At 33.7% G+C, this 22,560-nt stretch overlaps 1 protein-coding gene across 4 annotated transcripts in view; it reads right to left on the bottom strand.

Moving 5' to 3' along the window:
- Nucleotides 1-22,560, bottom strand: part of LOC115443189 (protein spire) — a 210,742-nt gene that overhangs the window by 48,058 nt on the left and 140,124 nt on the right. For all 4 annotated transcript variants that reach the window (XM_037441670.1, XM_037441668.1, XM_037441669.1 and 1 more), the window contains exons 5-8: nucleotides 21,661-21,864; nucleotides 14,401-14,573; nucleotides 14,117-14,180; nucleotides 13,745-13,859 (exon numbers count right to left, since the gene is read on the bottom strand). In XM_037441670.1, coding sequence (XP_037297567.1) covers nucleotides 13,745-13,859; nucleotides 14,117-14,180; nucleotides 14,401-14,573; nucleotides 21,661-21,864 — 556 coding nt within the window. The remainder of the gene's footprint in view (nucleotides 1-13,744; nucleotides 13,860-14,116; nucleotides 14,181-14,400; nucleotides 14,574-21,660; nucleotides 21,865-22,560) is intronic.

Raw genomic sequence — 22,560 nt, 5'->3', positions numbered from 1 at the left:
TGAAATAAGGATCCTAATTTCTATTCCCTGCAAAATAATATCCAATAGTAACATCTTACTCAGAAGAAGAACAAAACCGAGATTACTTTAAAATTTCCAAAACCGCATCCAAATCGTCCGTAACAACCGCAAGCTACCTGCATCTCAATAAATAGCCGTCATGAAATAACCCAAACTTTACATTTATATGCACGAGACGCTGACAATGTACGAGTTGCAGAATGCACCAGATTTTAACTGGTGAATGGGTAGAAAGTTCGGAACTAATGCTCGCTGAGACCAAACTCTACATTGTAACAGAAAAATTACATACAGGACTATCGTAAAACTGTAAACAATGGTAAGAATATAGAAACAGAGGAATAAAGAAACAACTTCGTTTAAACAGGAAAAATATTTTCTAATAACATTGTTTTTGGTGATCTTTTTATATTAATAGAGGAAACAAGAGATCTCGAACTTGTACAAATATAAATTTAACTTTTAGATCCACCAATGTTACATCAATACTACTTTACAGATTTAAGACATCGTATCCTAAATCAATACATGAAATATCTAATAACATATTCCATATATTTCCAACGTAGCTCATAATTCAAACAGTTACATAACAATGATTTTAAACATTTTCTCACACCATGCCGAAGCAATATATCACGTACATCCAACGCAATTGTCCGTGTCGCAACGAAAGTCGCTGCAGTCACGACCCGTGAAGCAGACAGATAAAAAAAACTAGGCTAAAATGCAGTAGGTTTTAACTTGACACGTGAAAACAAGGTCATTTTTATCGATGCAATGATAAAAATATAAGTAAATTGATAGTAACTGAAAGGGGTTTCAATAAAATGTATTCATACATTTAAGTAAAATATAATGTTGTTGATGTGTAGGCAAACTTCTTTAATTTCAATTTTCAATGTACAGACATGCAATTAATACATTCGTTTATTGTCCGAACTTACGTCCCATGATGTGATAGTAGGAAGACTCCTATCATACTTGAATACGTTAATAATGTGTTCTGACATTTTATTAGTAAAATCTAAACTCAATTATTTCCGATGTCTGCAAAACATTTTGGGTGACAACAACAAACTAATCACTAATCAGGTATTTGTTCTACTTCTCTACTTATTACAAAAGATGGCTGACCCCAGAAGCGTGCGTATTTTAACATAAACTAACTTTATTAATATTAAAATGCGTTTTGTTGCACGAAATATTTACACAATGTTATCTAATGTTTATATTCATTCGTAATAAATAAAAAATCGCGTCCCTAAATCATTATTTTTAATTTATAATTCAGTTTATGAAGATTTTGTAAATAGAATATTCTAGAACGAATAAACGCGGTTTATCAAAAAATATGTATACTTAACGTTTTACTTTATCATATAAAGCCACGGAAAACCTGCTTAATATGCACATTTGATAATAAACTCAAAACTGGTTCACCTCTAATTGTTTTACAAATTAGTTGATAATTTTGTGTGTTAAGTATATAAATTAATATGTATTTATAGTTCGTTTTTACGTAACTGCTATAATTTTCCTGTTTGTATGGATAAAAATAAAATGTACTAAAGTTCTCTAAAAGCGTGTTAATCAAATTTTATAACACAACACTAAAAATATTATCGTTTAAGATTTAAATATTATAAGAAAATTATACTTGACGGCTCATTTTATTAAATCTTAGATATATTTTTTAAGCTACATTAATTTTTAAAAATGATGTAACTAAACGTTTAATATTAACACAGAATCTCGATGGCCATGCCGATAATTTCGAAAATGGAATCGTGTCAGATCATAAAAGCGATTCATTTCTCGAAGCAAACAGAGGATTCAATTAAAAAGTTGCTCCATGGAAACGATTTCGGCCAAACCCGGTGAATGTGGTTCGACTCGTAATTACATAAATAGTTATATAATACTTGTCACTCCTCTCATACGGATGGTTTTAGATGCATTTATAGTTTTTATTGAGCAATAATTACGCCATATAAGCTAAAAAATTAGAAAACCAAAGATTTTAAACCGTATAGTTAGTTATAGACCGGGCGTCAGGATCAAATTTGAGGTCTAAAAGTTATTACTAATTGGTAATAAGTCGATGTATTATTTGAAATATCGGTGTGTCAAGTTGTCACAGCGTCCTTGAATATTGATACAAAAATATTTATAGTACTTAAATGTAGTGGCGCAATAAAACGTGCAAATCATGATATGGAAAAAATATGAAGTAGATTGAATAACCATCGCATGAGCGCAAAATTTCTGTATGACAATTTCCCAAGTCAACCCTAAATAATCTTAAATCTTTTAGTAGAAAACACATTTTAAGTGTTTCATAATAATATCTTCTACCTTCTCAATATTATGTTTTAGTTTTTCAAGTATGTTGTCATTGATAAAGGTTGTGTACACCTATTAGTGGCACACAGCAGATGATGTACCTTTTTGTTTTCTTGCATTGAATGTTAAAATAAGTAGTGTTATTGGTGTACATTATTACAATAAATAAATAAAACACATTTAGAAAAATAAATATTTGGAAATGTGCTATCATGGGTGAAGAAGTAATTGAAAACGTATATTTTTATCATTCTTTGAATGGAATTAATATGTCTGTCGTATATCAGATAAAATAGCAACATAATTTATCTATTTCTATATATTGGCAATGAATGGCAATTTATTTAAAATCATTCAGAATTTCATTTTCTGAAAAGTATAAATTCAACACCGCGTGATGGTTACTAATAAAAAAAGATCACCTTTTTTCATGATATCAAAAAATTTCGTGTAGGAACAATAACGTTATTTATAGACGTTCCATTGCAAGCATTGTTACGTCATTCTATTTTTAAAATATACCTGAGCTCTGCAATAAGACCTCTACGGATGCAATTAAAAAAACGCAACATCGTCGGATACATTTCACAAAAAAAACTTTGAAACTCTTCAAGCAAAACAGTGATAAAAACAATCCAGCCCGCCCAACCGAAACTAACTCGAAATGAAATAAAAGTTAACGAAAGTTTTACGAAACGATTTTACTCCGAGGTGTTAACGACCCGAGTCAAATCATGTAAAGGTTAACTATCGATAGAATTCGCTGTAAACATTGCTATAGAATTTACTATGCCTGCTTTCATGGCACACTTCCGGATGTATTCTGGTTGTGGTAACTGTATTTCTTGTTAACTATAGGAGATATATAGCAGTGCCTCGGTGGCGTAGTTGTATTGAATGCGCGGTACGATAGAGTTCGTCCCGAGTTTGAATCCCGGGTCGAGTAAAGTAAGTGATTTTTCTGCTCAGTATCAGCCTGGAGTCTTGAGTTTGTGCTTGATATGGCGACAGGCTCGCCCCCTATCACATGATGGGACGGAACCCACTTGGCGAAGAGTGTACCTTGTTTGCCTCCTTGTTTACCCTTTCGGGAAGAAATGCGTGATAATTGTGTATGTTATAGGAAGTTAATATTTTTGCAGAACTCATTTAGAGAAGATAGTTCTCACATATCCCTAATCCAGTAAGTAGTGTACCAACGCTACAAGCTAAGTCGGGTTCTTAATGTTTCAGGGTGACAAGAGCACTACAATAGCTCAATGACACAGTACTTAGTAATTCAAAGTTCGAAGAGCTGCTATTGTTCAGCGTCATACCGTTTATCATCAGGCAAACGATTGACTTGTCTACATTCATTTGTGTAAAAAACTAATCTGTTGATCACATAGAACCAGGCCTAAAGCGTTATTTTAAGCATTACATAAATATTTGTGTATAACCGTGAGTTGAACTCGGCGACTGCATCTATCAACGACTTCCCTTCACGCAGTTTAACGATAATATTTATTTATAAGTTCTCTGTAAGAATTTTGAGGGTATGTGTAGTCTGCCAATCTTCACTAGGCCAGCGTGGTAGACTAAGGCCTAATCTCTCTCAGTAGTAGAGAAGGCCCGTGCTCAACAGTGGGACAGTATAATAATACAGAACCGATATTATTATATAGTATTATTATTTATTTCTATCAAATATCGCTTAATGTTTAATAACATAAATACATCACTTATTCCATATTCTTTTATAAATTAAATTTTTGTATTCATTGCTTCAAATTAAAAGGAACATAGTCACCAGCGACCTGTTGTTCTTCAATACTTGATCTCGTTAAAATAGGTGCAACTTTTAATTCAACAATGGTTGCTATATCGAGATTATCCATAAATAAATTAATTATCACACTCAGACCTTGGATATCCTTTTATTATTGTAATGTTTTAAATGTAATTTTAATGGATACTCTTGTCGATTCTTTCTTATTACTGAACATGATGGTAAGTGGAGTGTGATCCAGCTAGAGCAACGACTGACTAGAGATATATCCGTCGCCAGTGGATACAATTATGCCGGTCTATGAAATCGGATAAACACAGGCCGATCCCAAAACGCGACACATTTACGTGGGCCGACATTATAGTTTTATACAATAGTGGGCAACGATAGTGTATCGCGTTCCTATTTCTAACAAGAGTTTACCCAAGAAGATAATTCTTAGTACTCAATGAATCTAACTAAGCGACCTACCATTCTCCTTTAGCTTCAGGGTCACTGACAGATGTTAAATTCGGAGATGTTACTGTATCCGAATTGAGGATAGTGGAACTCTGACTAATGTGTTGCCGGACGTTAAAGTAAGTGGGACATTTTGAAGTGATTCAATATATTTTATTGCTTCTAATGCATTACCACTATTTGTACCAATCGTATACATAATAAAAATGATTAAATTGATTGCAATAGATTGAAGTAAACAAGCATTGAACGATTACAGTTAAAGTAAATTGAAGGAATATTTTATTTTGCTTAGGTTCATCGTTGTCTGTGTTTACGTGTACATCAGTTTACCAATATTTATTGTTTTCCTTTATATCTCAGACTCGATCAATTTAGTAGTACTTTTCCATTTTATGTAGTCTTTAAATTTATGTATACAATTGTATACAGTTATTATGACTACTTGTACATTATTTTAGCTAATACTCACAGAAAACACATCGTATTTGTAACTTTTAGACGCACCTACTTTTTGCCTTTGACTATAAACATTGTCGAGCACAGTGCAGTGACCTATAATACTTAATTGTTACGTACACGTATCATACAAATCTGGTGCTGTATCTCGATTCACGATGTTGTAAACGCATTTATCTAATCAGTTCGTACCAGATCAGGTTTTCCTATCTCTCAGCGCGTAATGCGAACTAAAATGGTAACTTCTTATTGACGTAATGATTATTTCACTATTGGGTTTTCTTGACTTCTCAGAACAACTAGGCCTTATCAAATTTTACCGTGGTCATGATTGTTTATTGTATTCCATTTAGGTCTATATAATCTGATGCTATGCTTTTCTCTTGTATTTACTTTTTCGCTAGACGCGTTTCTGGGATTTCAATCGACTTTTAAATTTTGGATTTACAATGAGTCTTCTTCATACTTTCAATTTGTAGCTTTTATTATCTTTTATGTCTTAAGATCTTCTAAGCCATTTTATTTTCACTCTAAATATTCTTTAGCTTAATTTAACCATTAACCATTCTCACTGAGTAGTTAGAAGTCTGGAGACTTGTCTTATAACAATGATATCTGAGAAAATAATAAACTTCATTATGAGCATCCACTCCAAACAGGTCGGCCTTACAAAGGACATCTTCATATAACTCGTCGGTTGTCACTCAAGCATGAGATACACGACCCCTTCTAACATTTCCAGCATCTAATATTACAGAACCAGCAGGTTTGTCCGTGAGTAACAATACACTGTCACGTTTGCGAATTGTTAAGAGATTTATTGAAGCCAAAAAACAGACAGGTATTGCTTTTGTTGCGGACGTGCATTGAATTCTATTGCCTGGAAAGGATATTGTTTCGTATTTCAAATAAATGTCAATGCACCCCGTCGATCTTTTTGTCCGTCCTAAAGTTTTTCTAAGCATTCTTCAATACTAACGTACTTTAGTTTCTTAAAATAACTGCTACGTTCTTTTGTTACTTCAGGTCACCCCAAATATTATCACAGTTACGCAGTAAAATATCTCTTTAGAAAACTTTATACTATTTTATCTAGAAAATTTGCCAAATTACGACAAACTTTATCAAACAGCCTTCAGTTGACCTTATCATAAAAACACACATCAAAAATATATCGTGACACAATCTTAGACACAATATAAACAATGTCTATTAACACTGACTTTATTAAGCCGGAACACTGTTGTACAAAATCAACATAACGAAAACTTAATACTTTTAATTTTTTTTCCTGTGTTTTATTGTGGAAACACTGATAAGTCTCTGTAGAGTGTTGTGTTTATGTAAGTATGTGTGGTCGGCAAAGAGTATGGTCTCCTTTTGAAACATAAGTTCTCATTTGAAATTATAAGTATGTTTGCTAACAGTAATAAAAATCCTTATTCTCTCTTGTTGAGGTATTCCGTATGAGTCAAGGATATCATGTTCCTTTCAACTAAATTGGATAGTAGAACAACTCCATTTATTCTGATATGGCGATAGGCTCGCACCCTATCACATCATGGCATGAAATGCATAGGTTGCACCTCTGCCTTTACTTGGTAAGTCAGCGGTTTCTTTAATTTAACAGTGGAGCAGATCTCTTTGTCCTGATATGGCGATTGGCTCGCACCCTATCACATCATGGGACGAAATGCACCTCTACCGTTTATTTGGTAAGTCAGCGGTTTCCTTCACCGTAAAAACCAGGTACATAACGCAAATTCTCAAATATCGCCGTAACTTCTTCGATATCAGAATCGATATGTCTCATCTTTGTGGTTATAGTAATCTCCCACATATCCAGTTTCTTTGTATTACTGCCGGGTTTTATGTATAAATGAAACAATCTGGTTCGTCATACGATGCGTCAAGTTGCATTTTAACAGTAGCTATGCAATCTTTACTATAATACGCGACTTGTCTAGGCAGTGTGATTACCCTGGACATTTGTTAAGCCTCATAATACCCTGTAATTACATTGGCTTCATAACCTTCAAATCGGAACAACAATCATACACTGCCTTTTGCTAGAGAGAGCAACAAATCACTAGTATCTCCATCTAAATTTAAACGGATTTTCGACTAAACAATGACTACAATCACGGGTTCATCATTCATTATTGATTGGTTAGAATTTATCAAAACAAAACAGTATTAAAAATAGAAAAGAAAGGTTCATTGTTGGAACAAACATATTACTCGTGTGAATGTTTTACGTATAGCGGAATAATTTGTACTACAAGCTTAAATTTTTCTCACGGAAGCTATAAACCCGTTTAGCGACCTTGGGCATCACTGTGGATGTTCCTGAATTATTCACACCATGAATATCGCAGTCGGAACTAAAATCTCGAACTACAGATCAAAAAATGTGATAGAACTATGATCTACAAATAACTTCTTTAAGTAGATAAATCTAAAACTGTTCTTAAAAATGATATCAATTCAAGTATCAGCTGAGATTACAGTTTTGTAATATAAGTAGTTGAAATACAAGATCTCTTTCCGTTTCGACATGGGTACGTGATAACTGTCTGCAATGTCGATACTTTGGTAGTAATAACCAAAGAGCATTAGTTAATTTTAAAACTACAGACGTGGAGAGTTCTCCATTTATTGTTTTGTATTTTTAATCACCGCCATCAATTCCAATATAGATATTATATAAACTATTGTGGATGAATAGACTGTCTTAACCATCTTTCAATTGCATAATATCAATTTATTCTTAATATTTCCCGGCTTATTTTAACATTTAAATACTTACGACTTATTTCCATTGCAAGCGTGTTGGTGATAAATACTCCCATGTCTTGCGTATTTACGTCACTTGAAACTTCCAAAAAAAAACTGAATCCAACCAAAATATCACAATATTTTCCGCGCGCGTTCACAGAAACCTTATAATCACGAGTCACGGAAGCCAAACAGTTCACACACGTTATAATTTAATTAAAATCACATATCTTCATGCACATTGAGTTCAATACAACCTCCCTCCTTTGCGTTCGAAGGCGGACTGCGGCGAACAGAGATTGTAGAGCAAGCGGTTCCCAACATTTGCCTTTCACAGAGTCCGTATCGTAGATATTATCTATTTGTTATAATGTTTTCATAATTGATTTTTTATTATAGGAAAACATGTTATTATTGTCAGGAAGACCTTTCTAAGTGTTAAATAATATGAGGAGTAAAGAGAGTAACTTACATTAATACTTAATCTAAATGGTTTTAAATAAATATATGTAATGAATACTACATATCGTGTATATTGGGTATATCATAGCTATTAATTAAGCAACCATTAATCATTTTTCAAAACAATAAAGTATTTTATTACTTTATCAACAAATTTAACACAGATCTATCCTTCCAAAAATTTCATTCTTAATTCAAAATTCCTATCATAGAATACAAAGTTTTCGAATCATAGACCGTTACCATTTATGCAACCAGCTTGTTCGTTTTGTACCACGTTATGGTCCATTGTGGTCGACAAAAGCTATTTTTTACTAACCGCCTTCGATTATCGCAACTTTTTTCATGTTGGGAAACGTTGGCTTGCATTGTTGACGTTAATACCAAACATGATATGTTGCAATTAACATTTCACGACTGCCGGATTTTTAATTGCATGTGTATATGGTCCTTGACATTAAATTATAAATACTTTGATCGTGATGTTGATTTTATTATGAAATATTAATATTTTTGTATTAATTTTAATAATTACGTAACGTATAAACCTTCATACTAATTTATTGAGTAAAATGTAATTAAAAATTATATATATATATATTTTTTTTACAATAAAATGCTTAGAGACTCTTTTGCCTTCCTTATGTATTACAACTTCTGTAGTAACTGTTAACAAAATTTTAAAAAAGTACTACATCATTTATAAAACATTACTATCATAAAACTCCTCAAAATATAAACCGTAGGGAATTAGTATCCAGTCACTAAACACATTTATAATTCACAGCATCTCTTCCAAAATTTATAGTCCGAACACAGCTCCACTCCATTCATCTCAAGACACAGTTATGCTAACGGATGAGCGTTATATAACTAGTTCTGGTCGATATCAGTGTTCCCGGTGACCTAGACGCCTAGATTGCGTTCCAGACGGCCCGGCGCCGTTTTTCAGTATTTTCAGCATGAAGGCTATATAGTATAGTATCTTTGCAATATAAAAGTTTATAGCTATATTAACCGTTTTCTCTTTCTATTGTAGGATGTTGATTCTTTTGTTGTGAAAAATGATTTTTCTTTTTAATATCTTCGGAAAGATAGTATAGCTCTCACCACACTTGATCGTGTAAAACTCAACGATTATGTAATTAAAAAATGCTAGTCAGAATCGAAATGTTATCCCATATGGAGTTGCAATGTTTCCCATATTGTGCCCAGTTATTCAGATTTCAGAACGACATCCCATTTGTTGATAATTGCGTATATGGCTTATAATTCATAAAAAACATACATAAATGTCTTTATTAACTAAACATTTTACAATAATGATTTCCAATGTTTACGTGATTGTAAGACATTGAAATAAAAGTATTTTATAGATTGTATCGCTCTTTTTATATTATAATTTTCTCCGAACGTTTCCAAGACTTTGCAGCCTTCGTGGTCAGGGGGCGCACCATGCAAAAAAATATATCATATGAAAAAATCACAATAAAATCCGTAAAACAGTTTTATTTCAATTTTTAAATATTTCCAACAAAACCCAACATAAAGAACCAAGACACCGTTACTCAGGTCACGAATATTTACAAACTCAATAACCTCACGCAAGTTCTTTCCAAGTTATGAGATGACGCATCTACGAGTCATCCGACCTTAAATGCGCGGGAAATACCTAAAACCTTAATGACGTAAACTTTACTCTTGCAATGCAACTGAATGAAACAAGCATATTGCACGCCTAACGGTAAGCGCTTACAACTCCTCATAAACAGTAATAATAATAATATCAGCCCTGTATTATATACTGTCCCACTGCTGAGCACGGGCCTCCTCTACTACTGAGAGGGATTAGGCCTTAGTCCACCATGCTGGCCTAGTGCGGATTGGTAGACTTCACACGCCTTCGAAACTCCTACAGAGAGCTTCTTAGATGTGCAGGTTTCCTCACGATGTTTTCCTTCACTGTTAAAGCCAGCGATAATTCACAAAGAATACACACATATTTTTTTAGAAAAATCAGAGGTGTGTGCCTTTGGGATTTGAACCTGCGGACATTCGTCTCGGCAGTCCGTTCAACAACCAACTAAGCTATCGCTGCTTTTTAAAAATAAACAGTAACATCAAATAAATGTTGTTATAACCCACTGCAATGCGCTCGTCCTAATACAGATTAACTCAAATGATATATAAAAGACCTTCATTATATTCTATTTTGTTTCTAACAAACAATTATGTTGTTCTTATGTCATGCTTAACTCAAGCTCTAATAGTCTGAAGATTAAATCATTCGTTATTCCGCGCCAATTACGAATTTTTTGTTTATTTTATTTATTATATAATACATTATTTGTTTAGTTTTGGTACTTGTTACTAATTAGGTATACTCTGGCTGATTAGTGGTAGGTCTCTCATATATGAGAGTCCACCTGGGTAGGTACCACCGCAATATCTATTTCTGCCGCCAAGCAGCAGTGTGTAGTCACTGCTGTGTTCCGATTTGAAGGACATTGTAGCCAGTGTAACTACTGGACATAGTAATACTTAACATCTCATGTCTCAAGATGGCGAGCGCAGTTGAATACCAAACAATACTTCGTAATTCAAGGCGTTGGATGGTGTTTCTACTGTTTATGGGTGATCGTATCGCTTACCATCAAGCGAAAGGCAAGCTCTCGTCATTCAAAGCAATAAAAAAAATGATTTATAATATTTGTACCTATTTCTATCTGTGATAAAAAAATACTTTTTTCTTTCTTTCTTATATAACATCAACGCTGGCGTAACATTTCTCATGGTGGATATGTGACGTAACACGGAACCTAAGGCCAATAAATCATTTGTCATTTATTACGAGTTTCATTTCCGGACACCTTAACGCAATGTATTGTGCCAAGACCATAAGTGTAGTTCGGTGTGCTGATGTAGGATTGCTTTTCTGGGTATTAGCCTTATTTCTTTCCAGACGTCTCTATATTTTTTCAAATTCAGACAGTCTATATTCATTTATAAAAGCCAATGAGTTTACTATGGATTTTTTATAAGTACATAAATATTAGAGACAAGCCATTTATTTATCAACTACTTTGTATTTTTTGCAACTTTGAAATATTCCCGCTATACTCGTTTCTGTGATAAAAAGTTAAGTTTGATTAATCGAAAACGTCTACCAGCGTATCAAATTCCATCCAAATCTGTTTAGCACTTATTTACTTGTAACAAACATCCAATCTTTCGCATTTGTATAAGTAAGATGTAAAATTAATGAGAACCCATAAATAATGCCATAGCAACAGAATAAGGAAATATTCTTCAGCCTTTGAATAAATGTTTTGTGCGTTTGATTGATGCGTTGGTGATCAATAAACGACGAGTCATGATATTTGTTGTGAGAAAAATATAATATTGTATTCCCATTTCCCAGGATCACCGCTTGTATTATATTATGTAATATTGTTAAAGGAACAGAGCCGGAACTCGAAGTTTAGAATGTTAATAATATATTGTCAGTACTATAATATGTATAATCTACATACATAGTGTAAGGGCATGAGTCTCTTATATAAATAGGAAAGTACCTTACATACACCACGTACCATATGGTAGGTAAAAAATTGGAAGATTTAACATACCTTCAAATAAAAGTATTTATATTTATTTTGATGGAGAAAGAGATCTACAACTATGATGAGATGGAATTAGAAATGGTACATCGTACGGCCGCCCGGGCCGAGTCCCTAACGCTATGTACACTCTATGTACGGCATACCAACTAAAACTCCGCGATAGTCATCGGTGTATTAGGAACAGCTGCGTGTTTCCTCAGATAGAAGGTGTTTAGCTTTCGCGTCCACAACCGCCCCTGCCCAGTGCCGCCGAGTGCCGCCCGTCTCCTGCTATGAGGGATTGGCTCTAAAGCCTGAGAATGAGGCCCTAGGTGTCATGGGCTACTTGAGGCCCACCTGCCATGCTGCCATCCATCCCGAGGAATCAAATAACGTATCACTAATGTTAAGCCTCTAAAGAGTTTCGCAGATTGTTTAGCCATGGCCAGTCACTACAGTAACAACATTCTAAATTTAAATGTAATGCAATTAAAAAAAAACATGAATTATTGAAGTAAAAAAAAGCCAGCGAAAATAATAACTGATATAGCAAATAAACAATTTCAAATGCTGATACATAAATTCTTAAAAAAAAAACAGAATTTCTAAACCGTTATCAAAGTTGAAAGGTTCACGTTATTGGAGCATGATTACATAGTATAACAAAGTAAGTGTAATGTGCATGCAGACGAATTGCGAAACTAGATCAATGCGTTTAAGATAAGCATGGCGTGACGCAATCACTTATAACAGAAAGGAGAACTTCACGGTTTGCTGATGGAGAAAAGTGAACATTTTTATTACTCACATAGGGCATAAATTCAAAACTTTCTAACACATAAGTTTTTTTTTCTATACGGGCATGGCAAAGAAACTCCACCTGATAAGTAGGACGTCTCACTTTTTAAGTCCGTTTGCTATCATTTGCTATTTCCATAATGTTATTGTAAACTTAATGTTTTAAAAAATAAATCTTAGTACACAATATATTCCTACAATTATATTCATGACGCTAAAGTACTGTGTATTTAATATCACTCAGTAAGAATAGATGTTTCCAAACCAATTTTCGCCTGATAAAAACTTTATAGCAATTGTTCAATAGACAATAAATGTAATCGTTCTGCGAAGGTACTTAAAGATATCATAAAATAAAAAAAAAACAAGATTCGACTGTATATTTTTGATTAAAAAAAAATATATAAGATATCCCAAATAAATGAATAAATACGGTGACAATATTGTGGTTGTAAATTGTATAAAATACTCAAAATAACGGAGGCAAGGGTATAAATCGGGAATGGGAATCTGGAACAAATAAATAAAGGATAAGGATTGGGATAAAAAGAAAAAAAACATAAGAAATGCCGCAGGTTTTATCACAAAACTACTTGATCTGGACTAAAATGTACCTACTTTATACGTCTGTATAAAACGTTTAATATAAAATACTAATTGCATCGTATTAAAAATTTTATATTCATTTACACACTACAATAAATATCTTTTAAGATAACCCGTAAATAAGTTGAGTATTATTCCGAACAAAACAACCGACATCCTTCGATCTGTGCTAATAAAATTACATGCATTAAAACACAACACATTTTACACAAACAGTCTTACTTATAAACTTGTTATAGCGTCAAGACGTGGTTAATAATTGCTTAAACAGCTGTCAAAAACATCACCAATTCCTAGTTTAAACCTTATTAAGAGGCAAGATGGTTTTAACTTACAGCTGATCGAGTAAATTTGTGTTTGAAGTTAGCTTTGCGAATTTTTTATAAGTAAGACTGATAATAATAAGTTTTTTTTGGCAACATTGAAACAAAATGGCGGTACTTACACAATCGTTTTGAGTATGGCGTCGGCCGCAGCTGCCTGCCGACTTGTATAGAGGCGAGCAGTTGTTCCCGTGGGGTCACCTCTCGCCTGGGCGGTGGTAGCTTGCGTTCTGAAGCCTGGACAAAACACCTGAGTTTAGAGGATCCAGTATTTGATACTCAAACATTCAAACACATAAGACGTTATGAATAATAATAAAAGAGATGTCTTGACCAATACCATATTATTTTATGGGATATTAAAGGATTTAGAAAAAAGTCTATTTGAAGTTTCTACTTACTTAATCCCAAAAATAGTTGTCAATAGTGACAAACATTAATGCGAGTGAGTTATTTTAATTATCAAATGCAATTTAATAAACGGTTGTATGTACCTTTTTTAGTGGTGGCCTGCTCCTTATAAATTCGAGAATCATTGCATGTGCATCCTTCTTTACACTGTAAAAAATAAACATATTAAATAATAAGCTACGTTAATATTTTTTCCTTCTAACTTCAATGAAAAAGAAAATTCATATAAATGTATTTATTAAAAATAAATATTCAAGTTCCAAAGAAGTTGAAAAGAATATTACCAAAATAACTCCATATTAATATGTTAATATAATAAGTTTCATAGACAACATCAAGTCATAGAATCATGAATGCAAGATCTTACCTCTGGGGTATCGCCCCATCCACTTTCCTTAATGTGTACCTCCTTGACCTGATATCGTCCATCAGGATCTCATATGGCGTTAGTTCATACTCTATTGGCGTCCTTGAATAGTTCACCTTCTTCAATTTAACACCCATTCTCAATTCGCCTATTACTTGCATCCAAAACCGCGCCTGCAATGATTGAATAGCAATGACGCTACGTTGATATTGCTATGAGATTTTTAGTAGGAGTGTTTAAGTCATTAATATACTGTAATAATATGCCAAAGATACGTATTTTCTAATAATAAAGTTAAAGATGTGAGCAGAAACATACTTGTTGTAATAGTATTATTTTACGTCTATTGGTGCGATTTTGTATAACGACTTAAATTCACATAAACTAATTTGAACAAGACAATCATATTTTTGTAATACTACGGCACATTATAACAATTAAAATATAACCAGGGTATCATCGTGCAACTTTTTGTTGTCGTTCGCTGTTAAACATCAGATAAAAAATGCGATTTTGCGAATACGTATATTGTATAATATTTATTCATTCCGTTCTATAGTATAATTACATTTATACCATAAAACTATAATCGCAAAATCGTATCTCTACTGATTTCGATCAACAATTATCGACAAAAATTGCACCATGAACAGAAATAATAAAAAAACCTTTACACCATAAATACATAAACGTGCCAATACAAAACAAAACAGAAATGCATGCATGAAAATAAAACATAACCATATTAAATAAAACATAACGTTTGACAAAAATAATTTTCACCTACTATGCCACATCTTACGTACTTGCAAAGCCCTCCAAATCCTTCGGTTCGACTACAATTGGAAAATTATGTTACATTAGATACAGAAATATAACGATATTAAAAATAATATGGCTTTTTCTCGTTATTAAATTATTTTCCAAATACGCGTAGTTATTTTTTGTATAAAAGCAAAAGATATGTACAGCATAATATAATCATAATATCCAGTATACAATTATTCAATAACAATAAATACATACATTTAATAACAATTAATATTTGCTAAGCATTTAAGTCTAATAAGCCTACACTTATTATTATAACGAAGTAATAAAAATAAGAACCAACGTATTATCATATTTTTTATCATTTTCTACTTTTTATATATTTAATTTTATTTATTAGGCACAGAAACAATGTACAAAGTTAATTAAACTTAATAATATATCACTTCGTTTTCTGTGTTATTTTACTTAATATTATTTAATAAAAAAATATGTCGAATTTACACCATACGTTTATCACCATATGTTTATAACAATCTATATAACTTAATAATAATAATTCGTTTTAATTTGTAACGTAGCAGTCGTCTAATAAGTCGTCATCAAAAACATGCAAGTACTTAGCAATAATATTCATTATTATAAATTGCTAGAACCAAATTATTTAAATTGTTGCCAAAGACATGTACATGGTAATAATAGTATAGCTGTGTTTTGTCCTAATAACAACCAGACATTGCCGAAGCCAGGGGGCGAGTTTAAGGGTCCCCCCCACCCTGAAACAAAATCTGTTCAACCAACAATGGATAGGTTTTACACTTTTTAAAACTAAATCTTCTGTTATTTTTTTAAATTCATATGAATGACATTCAGTGCACATTTTCGTTGTTAATTTTTCATTAAACTCTCGATACTAAAACCTGAACACGCCCGTGATCAGAACAAATTTATATTTATTCCCTAACACAACCCATAATAAGCTATAAAAACATTTCGTTTACTTATATATCTATCCCTGATTATCTAGACTACCTCCTTCCCGGAGTTAATTTATAACAACGCAGTCCAGACATTCCCATGATGTCACCTCGGGCCGCATAAATATTCACACGCGGCCCTTTATACAATTAATTCTATGGGACTTTGAGCACGGATTCAGTGTGGTTTTCATTGTGGCCCAAAGGACAAATTTTTAAAAAGCGAACCCTACACAATACTTAGGTACACAATACATGAATGTGGTCTGCAAATCGTTCTTATGATTATTGGATTTTACATAAATCACTACATAGTATGAAACAAAGTCGCTTTCTCTGTCCCTATGTCCCTTTGTATGCTTAAATCATTAAAACTACGCAACGGATTTTGAAGCGGTTTTTTTTAATAGATAGAGTGATTCAAGAGGAAGGTTTATATGTATAATAATAACATCCATTAAATAGTGGAGAAATACTGTTATTTTGTCTGGGTGCGAAGCCAGAGCGGGCCGCTATGTTTTTATATACAACGTTCACAATTTTTCTGTAGTGTATTTAGTATCAGCATCGCACCCGTGCGAAGCCGGGGCGGGTCGCTAGTTCTACATAAAGAGAAGCCGGCAAGAATCGACATAGACAACAACAATAAGAATTACATGAACTCTGCACCACGGCACTCCAGTGCAATTTCTGACTAAGAAAAATTGTTAGGAAATCCTCATTTATACCGCATATTTTTAATTTTTAAAGACAGATGTCCTGCCACATTAAACTTTTATCTCAATCAGACTAACGGAGTGATCGTATGGCGGTGCATAAAATACGAACAAACACTATTTTATTTATTTTATAAGATAAAACATATTATATAAGTGTATATGCTACGTATTAACACAACAGCTAGAAATATATGTTATAAGGAGTATGTCATCTGTAATAATGATTTTGTCGACACAATTTTGAATCGAGAAGTGCTAAGTTCAATATTTTTCTGGCTCACTAAACCAAGGTTCAATGTTACTTTTTATGTTGGAAAAAAAATCATATTAAAAAAAAAATAAAAAGACAATTCTTGATTCCGCTTTACTTATGTTTCGAAATTACTGATTTATTTTAATAAAAAATACAGAATCATGAGATATAAATATACACTTGAATTTATGCAAAAAAATATAACATAGAACTTTGTAATAGTGACCCAGCGAATTGTTAATGAATATTTGAATAAATTATTATAATTAACTAATCAAATCATCAACAGGAAATTCAAAGTATCAAGCATCACACATCTTAGACAGCCTTTCTGCGTACTTTCTTTCCATCTAATACTAAATAAATATCGACAAAAGGACCCTGATCTTGGATCCAGTGGCTGCCTCAACTGACGCGAAGCCCCAGACGGAAAAAAAAGGTCCCCGATTTTACTATTTTCGTCGGTAAGATTGTAAAAAGGGTCCTCCAAGGTATCACGCGAGGCCCCGGCCTAGGGCCGCGCAGTCTCTACCTAGACCCATACCTTAATCCGGCACTGTCCATTGTATAAATAATACATGCGTTGTTCGGTAACCTGACTAATCTGCATGCTTGTTTGTTTTACAGTTAGCATTTTGATGCCTAATGAGTTGCTGCGTATGGCACTAAATTATTTACCCATAGTAGGTAATAGCTGTCAAAGCAAGTTTTAGTTCTTGTACTACGTTATGCATACGATTTCGTATAAATGATTAAATCGTATCTACCCCGGAACCCACTTATAAACATGAATAGTATATTTATTGTGTCTGAGAATTTTTGGTTTAATTAAATTAGGACATGTTATTATGAAAGATAATCGAATACACAATAATGTCTAAACCGATTGTGTTCAATGACATGCATTAGAATTCACAGAATAAAAAAACTTAAGTATTGAAGATTTTATGACGTTACTATAAACACCTTCTCAATTTTTCAGTAAATCACGGACTCCTAAGCAATAACGTCGTAATTACATTCACAGAATAACAAAACTTTATATACTGATGACTTCATGACGTCACTATAAACCCCTTCCAAATATAGCAAATTTTTCAGTAAATCGCTGGCTCACTATGACAAAGTTCTATGTAATATTTGTTACACAAACTGATTTATATATCACATTAATGTATGTTTTTTTTTTTTTTTCAGTACCAAAGTTCAATAATCCTAAACCATGGTCTTTTAAAATATATAACAATACGAAAATCTTAAATTTTATTTATCTGACATAAATAAAAGTTAACATAACACTCAGTAATTCCAAGCCAGAAACGATGAGTGTAGGGAAAACAATTCGTCACTGAACCACCTCACTCATATTTATTCCAGTACATCATTGATTCAGTTGTAGTCATTCGAACATTATTAAATACGAGTATTAGCACCATAAGCGGCGATAGCCTAGTTGGGTGTGGAACGGACTGCCGAGACGAATGTCCGCAAGTTCAAATCCCAAGGGCACACACCTCTGACTTTTCTAATATCATGTGTGTATTCTTTATGAATTTATCGTTCGCTTTAACGGTGAAGGAAAACATCGTGAGGAAACCTGCAAATCTGAGAAGTTCTTTATAGGAATTTCGAAGGTGTGTGAAGTCGACCAATCCGCACTAGGCCAGCTTGGTGGACTAAGGCCTAATCCCTCTCAGTAGTAGAGGAGGCCCGTGCTCAGCAGTGGGCAAGTATATAATACAGGGCTGATATTATTATATTATTATTATTAGCACCATTATCACATGTTGCGGCCGCGAACCCTGCTTCGAATGACACGGGTTTACCCACCCGCCTACCCAACAGACTATCGTGTTTCCTAATTGGATATAGCGTGCATATATAATTTCAAATCGTTCAATTAATAAATACTATCAATAATAAAAATATTAACTCTGTATTATAGTGTCCCACTGCTGGGGACGACCCTCTACTGCCGAGAGGAATGAGGCCTTAGTTCACCACGCTGGCCTAGTGCGGATGATGCAGATTTCACATATCCTCAAAATTCTTATAGAGAACTTCTCAAGTATGCTGGTTTACTCACGACATTTTCTTTCGCTCTTGAAGTAAGCCATAATTCTTAAAGATTACGCACATAACTCTAGAAAAGTCACGGGTGCTTACCCTTGGGTTTTGAACCTGCGGACATTCGTCTCGGCAGCCCGTTCGAATAGCAACTAGGCTATCGCCGCGAACATCTATCTACATTGTATAATATATTCTATACTAATGGAAATATTGTTTTAAAAATATATAATTTTAAACTTATAAATTCCAAAAAAAAATATGTAAATACACAGATAAATACCAACAAAAATTTATTTGCATGCTGGTAATCTTATTATAATTTAAAAAAATGTAAGGGGCCAAATACTACATTGTAATGGGTGTCGACATTCCGACAGTTTACCCTACTTATGTCAAGGGCATTTAAAGTATTCTTTATTTAGTCCCTTCACCGCAATTATATAAAAAAATATTATGCAAGTCAAAAACAAACGTCACGATTGCGTAAAATAATATTTTAAAACATATAATCACCGTCAAAATTATTCAAAATTCGTTCATATTAGTTGCAATAACATTAATATTATAATTTATGCTCATAGAAATGAGAACGGTTAAAATTGTAACAGTTAAATTAACTTTAGAAAGGTACAACTCCATTGAATTAAATCGAATGCATTCAAAATGACATAAGAGATACGTAGTCGAGTTACGCCAGGTTGTTTCAAACCGTATGTAAAATAATCAAATAAATAATATATAATGTTATGTTACATTAAAGTACGACTTCAAAAACATGCTTTTTGAGTCAAACAAATTGCACATATGATCTCCATTGAATTTATTTTTTACCAAGCTTCCTTATTAGTGGATATTGGTAAAAAAATAATGGTCGTCTGTAACAGCAATCATATTGTTTTATTAAACAACGTTTCGCAACATTATCAACAGACAAATGCCTGGGTTGTGTCGTTGTAGGCAAGATTGCAGTGCTGATGACTCGATTTCGATCACTGGCTCGGGCAAATATTAGATTTTTCTACATAGTATCTGCCTGAAATCTGGCATTTGTGCTCGACATGGCAATGATTTGTATATCACATAATGGAACAGAGTACACACAGCGGAAAATGGGGTGAGTCTGCTACCCCTTCGCAGATAAAAGAAGTGTATATCCACAGATAGCCCGATTGAAAACTGAAAAACTGTCAGAGCCAATAGGTAGACCTAAAACGATGTTTGGTTAAATTTCCAAAACAAATAATCCCGAAAAAATCTGTCAAGTAGTTTACGTTAATATCGAACACAAAACTTTAAGAAAACATAAATCCAAAATAATATTTTCTTCATTTTCCTATTTTTTTAATACTTACACACCCCAAAATTACACATCATTACTTAACTAATCAGGACGGCATAATTATGTCGACTGTCGAGGGATAATCATGTCTCTAACGTTAAGACTCGGATTGAAGCAACCCGCACATCATATAAGCTATTTCTATAAACGCATGTATTAGTAATTTTATGGTTAACTATAATTAGACGTAACAATTTTAGAAACATTTTATGTAATTGCGTGCACATGTTTTCTACTATTTAACGATCAATAAAATTGTCAGTGTATGAGTTCGTAAGCAATAAAGTAAGTTGAGAGACCAGAGAGTAGTGAAAACTTGCTCAGTTGCCCTCTCCTATGAAAAGTAATACAAAGAATTAAAACTAGGACATTGTCTCCAGTCCAATAACGCTGCTTCTTAGCTGAGAAGAAATGTTTTTTTCATACGAGCACGACATAGTGCCCTGATGGTAAGTGGAGTGTAGTCCAACAGAATGTCGACTGACGAAAGATGATTACCCCACGGCAGTCGACACAATTATGCCGGCCTGTTGGAACCTGATATATGCAGGCTGAACGCGCAACGCAACACACTTACGTGGGCCATTATGGAGGGTTTTAATACCTTGTATACGGTGATCGCTATCCGGGCGAATATAAAATATATCCTACCACCAGCAAAATACATATATAGTAGTAATTGCCTTCTATACGATCAACTAGACTTAATTTTTTATTTTCGTAGGAATAATCATAATATCATTTTTATATTTGAAGCGCATGCCTTTGCAACGTGTATAATTATTATATTGATCAATTGCATTATAACAAACTATTATTAAATCATATTAACGCCTAATTTAAACACATATCCACCCATCTTCCCCTATATACACCTATAGCGATTTAACTTGAAATAGCCCCACGCCCCGACTTGACATATTATTAACTGATACGTACACCTATAAAGCAGTTGATGATTGACGCATAAACACTCAATAATACATTTTGACTATAGACCCACATTGTATTTATCAAATATAATTCATTTGTACCGCTTTAGACGCTCTTACTCAACAATTCATAAACACGCACTAAAATCATGTATCGTAACACCAACTGCTTCGTATGGCAATAAAAAAACATAATTACCCAGTCTGAAAACTGCAGCGTGTCGAGGTGGGTGGCGGAGTCCTCGGCGGCGCCCATGTCCCGAGCCCCTCCGACCCTCACCCTGGCGAGGAAGGAGGCCAGCTCGAGGGCTTCTGCGACCAGAGCCCGGCAGACAGCGCGGTAATGCGCAGCCGCCGCGTCGCGGGCGCAGCGGCCGCCGCCGCCACAGTGCCACACGCAACGCTGAGGAAAGAGATTTTTTTTTATATAGTATTAGGTCATAAGGACCGATATGACAATACGCTCACCCCCTATTGCATAATGAGACGGAACACATACGGGGAGGTCTGGGTGGCCTAGTTGCAACCAGGTTGCACCTCTGCTTTCCCGTTAAAGGGTCTGATGATGGTTTGTATAAGAAGGTATATGAACCAAAGGGGCAGCAAGTCCTAGAAAAAGTATAGTTGCTGGTGTTAAATAAAAATAATTAAGGTCAGAGGGCCCCATTCCGTCTACGGCGGCGAATCCATCTTTTTGCTATTACGGGCGTTCTAATCGAAGGACATATTTGAGAATCGTATAGGTAAAAAGAGGATTTTTTTATTATTTTACCTATACGGCTATCAAAACTGTCTTAACTAGGACAAAGCTTTAAGAGGTAATTGTTAGCAGATAGCAACGCTTTGCTATTCAACACCAAGCAGTAATAGACAAGCACTGTTTTATTTTAATGGTATTACAGCCAATGTGATTATTACTCATTATGTGAGTCCATTACAATTATAATTCCTTAGTGTATTGCTATGAAGTATTTCCATATAATGACTGTTGGATAATGAAAAAACTTTTATCATTATCCAACACAAAAACTCAAGTGCTCTCATAGAAAAATCTGGATAATCATATCAATATATTTCCCAACAAAGTGCAATTTGCTTT

Source organism: Manduca sexta, chromosome 23 (genome assembly GCF_014839805.1).
Source record: "Manduca sexta isolate Smith_Timp_Sample1 chromosome 23, JHU_Msex_v1.0, whole genome shotgun sequence".
NCBI lineage: Eukaryota > Metazoa > Arthropoda > Insecta > Lepidoptera > Sphingidae > Manduca > Manduca sexta.
Note: the sequence above shows the minus strand (reverse complement) of the source record. Positions and strands in the feature narration are given on the sequence as shown.